At 40.2% G+C, this 16,265-nt stretch overlaps 1 protein-coding gene across 4 annotated transcripts in view; it reads left to right on the plus strand.

The window, feature by feature from the left end:
• The window catches only part of LOC121908136 (rho GTPase-activating protein 12-like), a 69,174-nt gene that overhangs the window by 2,413 nt on the left and 50,496 nt on the right, over nt 1-16,265 (plus strand). For 3 of the 4 annotated variants that reach the window (XM_042427871.1, XM_042427869.1, XM_042427872.1), the window contains exon 2: nt 8,020-8,785. In XM_042427871.1, coding sequence (XP_042283805.1) covers nt 8,093-8,785 — 693 coding nt within the window. In that variant the 5' untranslated portion in view covers nt 8,020-8,092. Of the gene's footprint in view, nt 1-8,019; nt 8,786-8,996; nt 9,742-16,265 lie in introns of those variants that run through there. The other variant, XM_042427873.1, reaches the window with a different exon arrangement.

Here is a 16,265-nt window from a genome sequence, read left to right on the forward strand (position 1 = left end):
CAAAAACAAAAAACATCCATGTCTGTCCAGACTCATGTTATAATTGTAGTGAAGATTTTGAAGGGATTTAATAAAAGGTATTAAGTGTATTTTCCTTCGTATGTGTTCACATGTTTGGCCAATAAAGCTGATTCTGATAGAACACAAAGTTGTAGCTGTGACAGTAGATAAAGCTTCAGATAAGGATGTTGCTGCTAAGACGCTACAAATTCAACAACATGGATGCTTCACACATCTTCAACCCGGCAGCGCATCCAAACAATCACCACGGTGTGAAAGTGGACACCCAAAATTAGTGTCACCAGTTCAGCATCTGAGCAAATGTGAAATATGATCACAATCTCCAGTCCCTTCTGTTCCTGAGTCATGGTGTCAAATAAAGGCCACAAAGGTGTTACAGTGTCACATGATGTCACAGTGAAGTTGACCTTTGTTCCTTTTGGACATAAAATATCATCACTTCATCATTTTTTCCATTTGTGTGAAACTGTGTCACAATTAGAATATGAATTCTTGAGTTATGGCTAAAAACATGTTTTGTGAGGTCACAGTGGTTATGACCTTTGACCTTTGACCACCAAATTCTAATCAGTTCATCCTTGAGTCCAAGTAGACGTTCATGAGAATGGGATGGACGGATGGACACCCTGAAAACATAATGCCTCCTGTTACAGCTGTCGCCTGCACCAAGGCTTAAATACATATTTCCTCACTTATCCATGCTGATAGTTTTGCTTTTATGTGCTGATACAGTGGCGTCAGTGTCCCAAATTAAGTGTTTGACTCACCTGCCGAGAGGACTGGTAGATGAAAAAATCCACCAGCCACTCATATTTTTAAATGGCCACAATAATAAATTGCCTTTTTAATGGTAGCCAGCAGCAGACTGGCAGCAAAGGACAGTTTAGCGGAGAGTTGCGATGTCGATTAGCTGATATCCCGTACGGTAAACAGTGCCACGAAACTAGCAGCACTCGAGACGGTCTGTGGGTGGCGCTCAATCGCCTCAGACTGTCAGACACGTGAAAAAACACTATGATGGGCGTGTTTACACTGTAAAGGGACAAACTTGCGTAATTTCCTCTGAGCCATCACGCCAGATATTTTTATTACATGTCTATTTTGGTACAGACATTTACCCGCCCTCTGAGATTTACTCTGAAAATCTACCTGCATTTGGCGCTTGGCGGGTGTTAATTTCGGACCCTGGGTAGATGTAAATGTACTCCCTTTCAACTGTTTTTTTAAGAACTGTTTCTTAAATGTATTTCCAATGAAAGCTGACATTTGTGGATAATGTAGAGTAACTGGGGGAAAAAAAATCATAGTGTTTTGTTTTATATTTCTCTGAAAAGTTGACATGTTGGTTGTTATGTAGCAGCAGTATGTGAACACTGAAGCTGAGCTTTGTGAGACTGATAACCATCTCTCCAACCTATTTTCCCTCCTCTATAAATACCTCCATTATAGAAGAGAAATTAGCTCTCTCTGATGAAAATAACTCACTTAAAGTAATCACTGGCAGGCCAGCTCTGGATAGAAACAGTCTGCTAACAAGAGTCATGTGAGACCCGATGCACAGCAGTCTCACTCAGCCCGACTTGTCCATGTTTCAGTGGAAACCTTTCCTGCGCTCATGTCAAAAAAAAAAAAAAACCCCTTCAGAGGTGTTGCTTTCTATTTTGCTGAGGTGGGAGAAAATAGGAGGGTGTGTTTCCTACATGTGCTGACAACGGCAGATTTTCCACCACATATCGGTTCAAACAGACCCACATAAGACTCTTCTCTCTTCCCATCAATCCCAGCGCTTCGGCTAAGAAAAGCCTTTCCTTGATGTCCTGTAGCCATAGATAGTTTTATTCCTCAGACCCACCCATCCACTCCACAACCTGCTGTAAATCTTACTACCATCACATCAAATTAAGGCCCTTCCTCTGATTTTGTTGACCGGAGTCTGAAGATCTGTGCCGTCTACTAAACGCGGTGCTGATGCTGAAGTTTAATCTAGGCAAGGATAAGTGAGAGAGACAACTGCCCGAGGGACTTCAATCGCTAATCCTATTCAGTATGAAGAATAAGAGTGATAAAAAAAAGTCGTAATTAATATTTGTCTTGTTAGTAGACTTGCACAGTTTCAAGGGAGAAGACATTTTGACAGCATAAATTGATATTAATGCTCAGTTGTTAGACCCGGTGGGGGCGGGGCTACTTGTATAACACATTTTAGTCTAGAAAACATCTTAAAATACATTTTTAATTTCTCTCTCTTTAATTTTTCTCTCATCTTTTTTTTTAAATGAGTCAGGAAGCTGACAGCAAAATCGAACTTTTAACGTTATCAATCAAAGAGAAATGTCCTTCCTTCCTCCTAGTAACGTCTTTGTACTCCTTCACGGCAGAGTTTTACAGCTCTCAGCAGTCTTATCGTCGGCTGTGATTGGCCACTGCAGCGTGACGTCAGGTTGCATTTCTCCATAAGTTGCTTTCTCGCTGCTGCGGCCAAAACTCCCCCAGCCTAAACACACAACCCCCATTCAGATGAATGGGAGGACTGGTGTTGTCGCCGCACTGCCTGATTTAGTCTGAATGTGGCCGAAGTCGGTCAACAGAACTATTTTGATAATCGCTTAATTGTTTTAAGAAAAAATGCCAAAATTTGCTGGATCCAGCTTCTTAAATGTGAATATTTTCTGGTTTGTGGACTGTCAGACTCGTTCAGGACAAAACTGGATATTTTAGGTTGCATCTTAGGAAACAGTGATCGACATTTATCACCATTTTAGAGACTGAACAACTTGAACAGATTCATTGATAATGAAAATAATCGTTAGTTGCAGCTCTAACATTTAAAAGTTTTGTTTCTGCTTTAGAGTACAGAATAAGTTAACCATCAAAGATAAACCCTTATCCTAGAAGTAAATGTGGTTGGACAACTGTCAAATTTTCTTGCATTTATTGTTACATAGAAGATGTAAAATCATGGAAAACGTTTGTATTGTAGTTTTCCATTTTAGTGTAACTTCAGTCAAGGTTTTAGTTGCACTCCATCACCTGAGGTGACATGTTTCAGTCTAAATGAATTTTTTTAACCCACAGCTGTCAGACTGGTCTGTTATTTACTTTAAAACTTTGGCAGAACATTGAAGAGGAGTGCCTTGAGATGACTTTTGTTGTGATTCGGCGCTGTATAAATAAAATTGAATTGAACTGAGTGAAATGAAAACAACAAGGGGAAATGTTGTGCAAGTGGGACAGGAAATTCACTGCAACAGATACAGTGACTTGTAAGTCCCAGAAATCCCCAGCCACCGGGGCTAATTCATCAGCCGATAACACTTCTAGAGTAGAGCAAAGAACAATGTTTACTGCAGACTTTGCAGGTGTAGAAAGAAAGGCTCACTGTCTTCTCCTAGTTATATTTTCCAGTATTGGAGAACTAAAGGAAAGATCCGCCTGTGGCAGCTCTGAGCCGACCACAGAGCTCTGATATGCAGTACATCATGTTAGATAGTGTGATAGTGTGATGTGGAAGAGAGCACAGATAAAATCTCACACCTACTGTGGATGATGTGAGTGCAGACCACTGAATGTATATAAATATGGACGACGCCTCTCCACTTCCCACCGCTATGCAAAAGTCAAACTTCTGTTCCTGGGAGCTGCCATCTTGCTCGTGTGACATCATTCGGAAACCAGAGTCTGCGCAGTAGAGACGGGCGGTGGGATGACGGCCCACGGGACACGCCTCCTCAGCTTTCCCGCCATCTGACGGAGGTTTGAGAGCAGCTGTGACAGCTGTCAATCATGACGTCACACCCCCTTTTTATATCGTTAAATAACTAATTAAAAACAAACTTATTAGAAAAATGAGCACTTGGACAAACATCAGTGTGATAAGGACTACCTAAAATGACAGAAACCATCTTTGGGAAGAAATTTATTTCACGTGTACTTTGTTTTTTTTTTAGTTTGGCTCATGTCCCATCTGCTAACATGGAGGGGGCGGGACTTATGACCTAGAGCTGCAATGACGTCCATATTTATGTACAGTCATTGGTGCAGACTAGTAGAGAAAGTGCTGTATGGCCGCCCAGTTGTGAGTAATAAGCACTAATCATTGATTATCTTGATTGCTCTCAATGATGTAAAGAACGTGATTATTTTATTACACTCTTTCATTTGCACTTTCTCGCTGTCTCATCAACAGGCTCCAATATCTTTGATTTTATTCTTTGCATATTTTTAATCATTGCTCTCCTTTTTTTTTTTTTTTTAAAGTACCCCATTAGTCAGGTTGCTTATCTTTTTTTGTGTGTGCTGGAGTCCACATGTCTTTAGCACGAGGATTAGATAGAAACAGAAAAAACGTGGTCCACTTCCTGCCAGGCCACCCACATGAATTGGGTCACAGGTTAATGAGTAAGGCCCTACTGCTCAGCGCCAACTTCTATGATGACATCATTTGACCTTTATTCAAGTGGTAATAAAAGGGCGTAAGTAATGTGGCTTTATACACGTGCAATTTGCACACCTTCTTTGTCTCATACTAGATAAGAATAGGCTTGCAAAATATGCCACCCAAATAGATCCGATCCAGTAGCATTTTGTCAGCCACGACCCACAGAATTGGCAGTGAAATTTATTTGTTGTGTGTTCGGTTTGGTGCCCAATCTGCAGCAATTGCGCTGGGTTGAAAAAAAGGATGCGACTCTTATTAAAGAAGTCCATCATAGGACATGTGGATCTGTGTGTGTGTGTTTGTGTATGTGTGAGTCATGAATATAAAGACATATCTAGACTTGATTACTCATTAATGTCTACACCTTCACCTTCACATGTTTTATAGGACAAATGTTTCACTGGATGTTACTCAATGATGACTTTGCAGAATTGTCATTACGACTGTCATTGTCATATCCTGACGTAACTGCTGCTGACGCTGTAATATCCTGCCACCCCAATATAAGATGATGTCCAGCCAGACTGCACCTCTGTCTTGTCAGGGTGTCGCTCAGCTGGGGTTAAAACTTCTTAGAGGAGACATAAGATGTATTTTTAGAGAGGCTAAAGTGTTCAGCATAGACGGTAAGTTTGATTTTGTTTCTGCATGTTGTACTCCAGACATTTACATATGAACTTTGGGCTGTTTGGGCTGTTTTTGGCTTTTAAAATACTATGCGGATTAAATTCATTTTTTGCTAAAACTTGTCAAGTTTACATGATTTACGCATAGTGTTCTTGTCGGTCTAATTTGGTTAAAAGTTATTTCATTGTTTTCATATGTGTGCTCGTTGATGCTAGATGACTTGACACGTTTATTTGTTAAAGTGTACATTTAGGCATAAGTAAAGACTCACACTCGGTCTTAGAGTGATTTACAATGATTGCAAAAGTTTAATCTCCTAGATCATGAACATCCCAGTTATCTCTAGCTATGATTTTAACGCAAAACAAACACTGGGGCTAGATATATATTAAAAAATAAGAGCCAACAAAGAGGTATATGAGGCATTTTTATGCAATGCCAAAACTTAACATCCAATTCCAATATGGCCATAGAGAGCAGGGTGAAGTCTATGGGCTGAGTGCTGTTAAAATCACAACACAAAACACAATAAACAGAGCTAGATACACGTCCTTCAATTCTTAAAGGGGACACCATATGGTTTTTGTGATGTTCTGTTATTTTTACACTGTTGTAATGTTGGATGTCTATGTTAAACATGATCAAAGGTCCAAAACTTGAGGTGAACATATGTAAAAATGCTCCCTGAAAGCCAAGGTCACCTTTACTTCCTCTACGTAATGATGTCCGATTGTTTGTGGATACACACAAACACCTGTCCGTTTTGTAGCATGTACATGTACAAACATGTACGGATGTCTTTGAGAAGTTTCCAGTTCCAGTAAAGAATGAGAAAAAGCAGTGAAATGCTACTACTACTGTTTGTTAGCGTAGCCTCTGAGATTCAGCTTCCTGAAGTTGGCTAATCAGAACAGAGTGGGCTCATCGGGGGCGGGGGCCTTATAGAGATAGGAGCTAAAACGGCCTGTTTCAGATAGAGGCTGAACTGAGGGGCTGCGTAAAGTGTCAGTATAAGATAAATAAGAAATTTTTTGAACTGTAAATCATGCAAAGATATTCCAGCAAAAATTACAGAATATAAATATAGACCTGGAAATGTGTGTGCTTTGTCTCCTTTAAACTTCTTAAAGCATGAAATATTTCTTTTCTGAAGTTCTAACCAGCATCAGTAGCAACATTACACCATGTCTTTCTATCAAAATAGCCCATGTACATTGGTAGCCCGAGGCAGAACATGACAACTCAATCTGCACCGTCACACTCCTGCTTACCAGCTGAACCATAACTTTAATAAAACATTCAACACAGATAAGACATGCCTTTTAATCTGAGGCTTGGCTCCATTGTATAATTCTTGTGGTCACCGTCAGTAGAGTTATGAGGATTTTTTTTTTTTTGAATTGCTCAAGTTTAAAAAAAAAAAACACTTCAAAGCACGTGTTGCTCAAGGTGTGCTGGCGCGTCACCTCATGGTGTGTGTGCATGTGCGTGTGTGTGTGTGTGTGTGTGTACACATAGGTGACTTCAGCGGGAAACTATGTGTGCCATCCGACTAATCTCTCCGCTCAGCAGCAACATGCCTGAGTCGCTGCTTGACTAGCTGTCAGCGGCAGCCAGAGGAACAGGGAGGGAGAAAGACAGACACAGAAAAACAGAGACAAGAGTAGTGGAAGACGACAATGCGAGTCACATTACTGTCTTCCCTTCTTCCGTATAATCTGATGTCCTGCTCTGAAGCTCTGAGTGGACTGTGCACACAGCCTTTGAAGAGGATTACAGCTCTTCAGTTTGTATCTCATTCATTTGTTCTGATTGGGTTAACTGAGTTTTGAAAGACATGGTTGTTTGCTTCTGATTCAGCGTGTGATGTGTAAGAGAGATGGAAAAAGAAGAGGCACCATTCTCATTTATCTATTTTTTTTTTTTTGTAAACATTTTATTATTTTAATTTGATTTAAAGTCCATCTTTGATGCAATGTATTGTCCTTCCCAGAGGTCAATTGGCAGCTTATCCGTTACTAAAACACCTTTTCCCTTTGATTTTTACTTCATGATGTTTGAATTTCTTTAGCTGACCAGCAACAATCTATATTGCTTCCTACGGTATCCACCCAGTTCTTCTTTATCTTATCAACCTGAACATGTGATCATTCTGGATCAGATGGAGCGTGAACTGTTTTATGTGACTCATATTTTCACCGGCCACCTCTTCATTTAATTATTAGCTACTATATTTATTGACTATTTATTGACCCTTGCAGTGTCTTGTGTTTATTTTTGTCTGGTGTTTTTAAGCAACACGTTTTTTTTTCATTTTTATGTATGAAAGTGCATAAAAATGACCATTAAAGGAAATCTAAATCTAATCTAATCTAAAAAATCTTAACTGCTGCCATCTCTGATAGAAATGTAAAACACACAACTTTCATAGTGCTGAAGGATTTTTTTCTAGTGTTAAGTAAAGTTAAAATTTGTTTTCCTTAAAGAATTCATTTAAGTAAAATACAACCTCTCAGTGGAAAGTAAACTAATTTACAGCCTGAAAACTTATTATTTGAAAAGTAGATTATATGAAACTGTTTGTAAAGATGTATATTGTTATCTTTGCATAATATTGAAGCAAATTCCTGCTGCAAAGTGAAATGTGTTTTAGAGGAAGCGACACAACAGTGAAAACACTATTAAAATGAATTTTTGGCATTTTTGCCTCGATGTAATAACAAAGTAGAGAAGCAGTCAGGAAATGTAGAGAAAGTCCCCGGTCAGATTTGAACCAAGGACATTGCAGTTAAACGGTAGACATATTAGACATCTAGGTACAGATTCGATAATTATTTTGGAATATAAAGTTACAATCAAAAGTATATAAATGGAAATGTATTTACATGGAACTATTATTGATATTTACTTTGAATCTGTTTGTGTTCCCTCAGCTTTGCTCTGGAGGCCATGCTAATAAAGATCTTCCTCTTGCGGTGAGCTGTCTGGTGGACAGTAAGAGGCATCATGGCGGAGCTGCCTATCGCCCCGGGCCAGGTCTACATCGAGGTAGAGTACGACTATGAATACATGTCCAAAGACCGCCTCATCACCATCCAACAGGGGGAATGCTACATGCTGGTCAAGAAAACCAACGACGACTGGTGGCAGGTGAAGAAGGAGGAGGGGAGTAAACCTATCTATGTACCTGCTCAGTATGTCAGAGAGGTCCGCAAGGCCCTCATGCCTCCTCCTAAACCTCTGCCACATCCTCCTGCCGCCACCGGTAACACAACCCCACAAAGCGGCGGAGCACTCTGGGTAAAACCAACCAATCTAGACCTGGGACTCCACAACACTTCGACCGAGAACCTTCACAGACACGAGTCCAGCTACCGGCGCTCACCCTCCGCTCAATCTGCCTCTTCTGGACACTTCAGTCCCCCGAATCAGCGCAGGGACAGTAACCACCATCACCCTCCGAGCACTCCCACCGACCACGAACGAGCTTTGGCTGACATCCTCGTCCACGGCGGCGGCCCCCAGCCCGCCCACCGAGGCGGGTCCCTACCCCGCACCCGAGCCCGATCCCCGAACATGATCAGAGCCCCGCTGGATGTGGACAGCACCCAACACTGTGACTCTGCGGGTGAAGAGAGACGCACCAATGACTCCGAGTCCGGAGACGAACTGAGCAGCAGTTCCACCGAACATCTTCAGGTAAAGTCAGAGAAAATTTGATTGAATCGCTGTCAAACGGTTTTATATGTTTGAAACTTGACCCTAATTTTAGTTCCCATTTAGCGGTGTTACCATTTTCTGTTGGTAGATGATTTCCTGTGTGACGCTGGAATTGTCCCTCCACGTTTTGTGCAGAAGTTTCTACTTATTCCTCTCATGACCTTTTCATGTATTTTACATTTTTAGGGGATCTGACCTTTTCACCGACTGAAGAACTTTTTGTTGTGTCAATCAGGCTCTAAAGCTTCTGCGGAGCAGCTAAATGCAGCTTCCGACAGCGAGCCTCAGCGGGATGAGACAGCTGATTACTAGCGAGCTTGGTCAAAGGGGATGTTTGTTCCTGAGATCATTAGCTCAGTCTGCTGCTGAACAAAAGCCTGTGAGAAAATAGAAACCAGGTCTGTGTAGCGCTGCCACCGGGTATAACCCCTCTTTGTGTACGCAAAGGAGTGGATTACAGTTAAGGTTGTGTTCAAGTTACATGTGCTTTTTACAGTTTGTGGAATTGTGACCTAAATACCAGCACTAATGTGTCATAAATATCAATTCTGCCACGGTACCATGGCAAACAAGAATAGTCTTCTAACACCGCTGTTGCTTTGCAAAGTTATTTGTGTTAAAACACTTGACTTTGAAGATTTATTGCAGATTTTCTTAATGTCATTTGGGTTATTGGGTGTGCGCTTATGTCATCCTCCTTTCACTTTTTTGTCAACCACTTTAGAGGAATTCTGCCCACTATAGTCCATTTTCACAGAGCAATTCTTTCTATTCTTATCCTTCTTCTTTCAAGTGTTATAACCATGATTTAACTACCCTCTAGAGATGACGTTATTATTGTTATTATATTTCTTCTTTTCTAATTAAGGACAACAGACATCAGCATTTCTGTGCCAGTATTACCCAGCGGATGCATTTTCAGCTGCAGTCCCTTGGTGAGATGTTTTAAAACCATCTTGTGTTATAACAAGTGACAGGTTAATAAAAACAAATGTAAGACAGTAAGATGCTGAACTGATATTTTTCTTTGACACGTTTTCAACACGCCCAAAGCTGACTTAGCAGGGACAACACAATCTACTGACCTACTGAAACTTTAGTTTGATTTGTGACGCATTACACGTTGATGTAACTACAGACTCCTTTGTTTGTGAAAGGTTATCTAAAAGTGAGTTTCAAAGTCCATATACACCATGAAGGCCATTCAGTTCCACGTCACAATGGAGCTCCTTCCTTCCTGTGTGTAATGTAAACGGGAGAAGAAAGGTCAGAGTAGTAAAGCTCGTTTTGGTTATATAGACAACCAGTTCAGCTTTCACTACCAAGTAAACTCTGTTGTGATTTTTCTCATGTCTTTGTCATTTGATCAGCAAAATGCAAATATCACAGCAAATACAAAATCACATGTGTGTGTTTTTTAACACGTGTTCCTCCCTCATGTACTTGTTCAGTTAATGATTGAAGCTCTTCTATTCCACGGCAACGGAAAGTATTTATTTCTGATTGGCTGTTAAAATTAGATACATAGCTATGGTCATCAGTTTAGTTCCTCTTCTAAATGAATGTCCTTGAACTGACATCTGTTTTAGACCGCAATTAATCACAGTAAGAGCACTAATACTCTATGTGAAACACTTAAAGGTACAATCCGTAGTTTGGTACCTGAAGTCAAAAATGATCATATAGTTTTTAAAGTTTCCCGATGCTGTTTATGGTTTGTTTTTTTATATCAGAACTTTTTGTGAAACCAGCATGCTTAAGTTCTGCATGATAGGTTTTAATTTTTTAACTGTGATAAAGCACTCTGAGGGACACCACAGTTAGCTGTGAAATTATACCTTGTTGAATATTTTCCTATATGAGGACATGTAATTGTGAATTATCTTCATGGATCAAATCTTTCATCTGTACTCACCTTCTCTGTGTTGTTCTGTCTTTAATATATAGGGCTCCATATTGGTGCAGTACCATTTTCATCAATAAGATGAGTGATGAATTTGTTAACACCATGCTATTCCTTTAGTGACTGACTGTTGTTTGGGCAGGTGAAAACCTTCAAAGCCATGTGAGCGAGCCAGGGAATGGGTGTTTCCCTGCACGAGCCTGGTGTTGTGAAACCGACTTGCTTGTTTGTATTTCCTCTGTCCTGACAGCATGATGCAGGTAAAAACAGCTCAGTCGTGACTCAGGACTTATTAAAATATGCAGGCCTTACCTCCCCCCCACCCCTGCCCGTCCCCTCATCTTATCTTTTCTCCTCTCATGTGTTATCTTATCTACCTATTTTTTTTCCTTTTGCGTAATTTTTTAAAAGGATAGGAAATAAGGGGGTGACTGATAAAGCAGGAGAAGAATGACTTAACATGAAACCAAAGCAGCAATATAAATGCACAACGTAGAGCAGTGTGTGTGTATTTATGTTTCCAGCTTCCGGGCGTTGTTCCTTATTGCCACCTCATTCAGCATTCAACTCCGATAAGCTGCTCGGTCAGGCCTAAGATGAGTGTGTCTGCAGAGCGACTCCTTGTCAGGCTCTTATCTCCTACACTGGACCTGACACTCAGGCCTACTTTGTCGCTACTTTTGTGGTTACTCCACTTTCAACAGTCACCACTGTTCAAGCCTCATTCCTTGGCACTGTAATTGGAACGGAGTGCATGACTGTGATTACACCATCTATTCGTCATTATCTCAGACAGCTGAGCTGCTTTTTAAGAAGGTTCGGGAGAGTTGTAAATAGGGATGCCCCCCTGAAACCTAGTTCTGAGTTGTAACCAGTTCTAAATTTTTACATATTGGTGTAATTTATGGTCGTGCTGCAGCCTCACCTCGGTGTTTAACTTGAGGGTGGGACTCAGCTGATTCACCACACACAGCGGACAGCAGAGCAGGGAGATCACTGTTGAGAAACTGAACCAGGTGAAGTGAAAGATAACGTTTTACTGGAGTTGACGACAGCTACGCTTGTTACTGTAAGTGCCATAAAACCCCTCAAAGTAAAAAGCCAATAAGAGTACACCTGTCCTACAAGCATAAACGTGTTGAAAAGCGTTATTTTCAACTGCTTTGCCTGCCGTATCCCATCCACCGCTGGTATGTTTTACATAACCACAGCCCCGGCAGCCCCTCCTCTCTTTACCAGCGGTACCTGCAGGCAGTGAATCATATCAGCAGCCGAGGGAGGAGGACAGGATGAATGAATGATAGTGACTCATTTATATGTTCTTCATCCTTTCTAAACTTCGCTCAGTATTGATGTCAGGAATATGATAATATAATATATCATAAATATAATGATATTTGTTTTATTGACATTTTAGATTTGTGTCCAGTGAGATATATATTATTGAGTTTATATAGTGACTTTCAGAGGTACTGTTGCTGCTCTGGAAACAGTATTTAGCTACATTTAAAATGTAAATAATTTCTAATCCTGTTCTGAATTTATTCTTTTTAAAAAATATTATATATACAGTATATATTTTTTAGAAAGCAGTTCATTAGTAATGACAAAGAACTGATAAGAGTATCAATAAAGAGCCGGACTGATAAGGATTATCAGTAGGAGTAGTAGTATTGATAAAATCCTAATGATACCCATCCCTAGTCGTATCTCCTCTTTATGGGTCCTTCTCTAAACTGACATTTTTATTAGATCTGAACGACTGATTTGGATGATTTGGGCTTTTACTGAGTTATTTCCTCTCCATTTTAGTGTAAAAAGAGGATTTTCCCAGTTTGCCTAAAGGCCGGGTCACACCGGAATTTAAAATCGATTAGCCTAATTTCAGTGGAATTCTGTGATCTGTGGATTTGCTCAAGGGAGGGTGAGTAAATCTGTGCAAATCTGTGGCATAATTAAATTTAGCTGAACTTTCACACTTGAATTTGTGCTGTTGACCTGTAGCAAGCCACCTTGACAGCGCAGACCTTTTGAGGGAATAGAGAGCTGGACAGTCAAACGGTTGCTGATCAGCTTTGTTCTGTCATCTACTTTTATTTAACCCTCTTCTGTTTGAGTATAAATTGCTCTACAAAAGAGGAATGGTTCACAGATATTTATGAGATAAGATGGTACATAATACATCTTTTGAAAACTGTGCCAGCTTATTGTCCTGTTAGCAACCAAGCTAACAAGCATTAGCCTATTTCATAAGGACCCACTGTGTCATTCTGTCTTGTGAGAAAGGCCGTTTGTGTTTCCTTTTTTTTACTACCCAACTGCTTTGTACAAGGCATCACAGGGACAAAGTCCAGCTATTACTGTAAGCTCACCACTTCCTGTCGCTTCTTGACATTCCAGCAAAGAGAATTGATAGCTACAGGAAGTGTTGAGTCGTACTCACCGCTGGTAGTTAGCTTGGGTTAGCTCAGGTTTTAACAGAGGTTAGAAGTGAGTGGAAATTTGCTTTTGAGCATTACTGGCAGATCAGTATAGGTATGTGTTTTGGTAAAAAGTAGCAGGCATTTATTGCAGTTAATCTCAACAGATGGTAAACAATATTTTTCCCATAATGTTGTCCCCATTTAGTACTGCTGCACCCACTGAATCCAAAGCAGAAAGCACATAGTTTAGAGGAGACATGCTGCAACACAACTATAAAGTGATAAAAGAAATGTTTTAGGCAAAGAGCTCTCAATACATTACTACTGAGTTTCTTCTAAGCCCATTAGCCATTGATCCTTAGTTGAAAGATGTTGAAGTTACCGACTGAAATATCACTTGATACTTCCATGCACACAGTACCTCTTAAAGCCCCTGGCCACGGGGGACTGATCATTGTATTCACTGAAGCAGATGTTTCCCTCCAGCCACTGAATATAATGGCTGTCAAGGTCTCAGTGTATTTTAATTTGCTGCTTCACTGCACCACCTCATCCATTCTGCTTTTCATCATCCCTCTTCCTTCAGGATCATAATAATCCTACAGCACATGTGAGAAACACCGACTATGCTATATGCTCTGAATTTAAAAACATTGTATAATTACTTTGGGGAAATTATTACTCAGTTTTCAGCTCCAAAAACAGCAGACTCACACTGTAACATCCTTGCTACTGTACCCTGACCTTTTCTCGTCTTATGATTGCACACTGGATGGACTTGGAGCTGTCACAGTGCATGAGGAGAAATTTACAGTTGAAGCATAAAAATATGTGGACCTCTATGATGCAAAATTAATTTAAAAAGGAGAGTTTAAGAGATTGGCTCTTCAGGTGGGGAAATAACAGACTAAATATTCCAGATTCAAGAGCAGAGCTTAAAATGCTCCTTATATGTCTTACAAACTGAATCAGCTTGTTGAAGAGTTGAGTAATGTAGTAAAGGCATCTAATGACAGGCCTCATATGGTAAAGGGGTGTGTTACAGATGAGTTTTTATCATTCATTGACACTGGTGCAAAGATCATATTCACTTATTACTCAATACATGAGGATATCCGGACCTCACACAAAATGTGGGGGCATGTAAAGCATGCATATTGACTGAACATTATTATGTTCAGGAAAAACTACTGTACCTGAACCAGAGTTTGAACTTCAGCTTGATGTTTTGGTGCGTTGATTGCCTTGGTGTTATAATAGATTAGCCCTGTGTTTCTATCCTCATTCAGCCCAGCTTAGCCCTGAATTAACCTGGAGCTGTTATTCAGCAAACACTGTGATGTAAAAGGGAACATTTCATGCTTTTCCTTCATGCTGTTATGGTGTCGGAAGGTCCTAAACTTGAGGTGAGCGTATGTAACAATGTTCCCTGAAATTCAAAAGTCAAGGGTTCAGCCTGCTTGTGATGACATCAGATCGTTCGTGCATTCCCACAAACAGCCGTTCGTTCCGTGACCTTTTTTCTGAGGTTGTTCACATTGTCCACTCGCATATTTCAGATCAGAATCAGGCTCGCACGGATGCATTTGAGAGGTTTCCATTTCGAGTAAAGAACAAGAAAAAGAAGTAATATCCTACTACTGCCTTAAAAAGACAGAGTCTGAACTGTGGGGCTTCATAGAGGGCCAGTATAAGATAAAAAGGTGTTTTTTTTTTTAACTGTAAATCATGCAAAGATATTCCAGTAGAGCCCCAGAATATAAATATAGACCTGAAATGTGCATGATACGTCCCCCTTTCAACTAGAACCTCTCTCTTTCTCTTTACTGTGTGTTCACAGAGAATCTGCAAGTCTTGAGGAAGCTTTAAGTCTTTGATTTCAAAACTGATATTAAAAGCCTAAGAAGTCTGTAATTACCCCCCAAACAAAAGGATCTTCTCATAAGGATCAACATTAAGTCTGTAAATCAGTTGCTCGTGTTGCTTGGCACACTCTTTTCAGTAGGAAGCAAGAAAATATATAACAAAATTAACAGTTAACTTCAAATATGAGATGCATTTGATGTCAAATTAATTAGAACAAAGTAGAAGAATGAAGCTTCTGGCCAGTGTCTCACTTTTGAAAATGACAGGCACTTAAAAGTCTTCAAATGTTAGATTTACATAAATAAGACCTGGAGCCAGTCTGGTCTCTCTCTGTCTGTACCCCCTCGCCCCCCCTCTCTGATTCTCTTGATTGTCACAGTCAATAACACCCACTCAACCCTGTAGACTCCCATCGTTCTTTATGACAGCTGTAATCAACTAAAAACCTCTAATGACTCTCACCAGGATGATTGATTGGAGGAAGCACTTCCTCATTTGTTTGATTACCTAGAGTGGTAGGAAGTTGAGTTTGCAAGTGTGCGTCTTTACACCGTCACACCTTGTTTTACATTAAGTTGTCGAACACACCCACGCACATAAACGTATGTTCTTAGAGCATAAAATCGGTCATTTATTAATCCAGTCAGTCATTCATTCACTCTCTCTCTCGCTCACTTTTTAGCATTCATCGCTGTTCGGTTATGCGGAGACACACGTGAGCCGACACATGCATACAAATTTGTTCACACACACACACACACACATAGTCAGAAGGATCTGTTATGGGAGCCAAGCCATCTGCACTACTGTTAATTCTCATTCTCTGCCTTATTAAAAAGGCTTATTATATCACAAGTTGGCAGGGAGGGTCTGAACTCACTGCAGAGTTATTTAGATGCTAAATCATCCTCTTTCAGAGGGTCTCAAATGTTCTTTCAAGACCCCCAGATGGAAAAATAATAAACCACCGGCTCCAATTTGTTAAAAAAAAATGTAATAGAGCACGAATTTATTGCTAGTTTTGACTTGGTTTACATTTATACAGTTTAAACACTTTCTCTCTGCTTCTGCTGTTGGATACTGAGCACTGCAGCAATTAAATGCATTGCTCAAGGGCACAATGACGCTGAACTGTCGACAGGAGGAGAGTGTAGCAACGCCGAAATTAAATAAACCACCTGCAGACTTTCACAGACTCACTATCTTCCCAACATTTGCTAAAGTTGCTGGTTACATAATTTTTTTATCTGTGGGTTTATATTCTTTC

Source organism: Thunnus maccoyii, chromosome 12 (assembly GCF_910596095.1).
Source record: "Thunnus maccoyii chromosome 12, fThuMac1.1, whole genome shotgun sequence".
Classification (NCBI taxonomy): Eukaryota; Metazoa; Chordata; class Actinopteri; order Scombriformes; family Scombridae; genus Thunnus; species Thunnus maccoyii.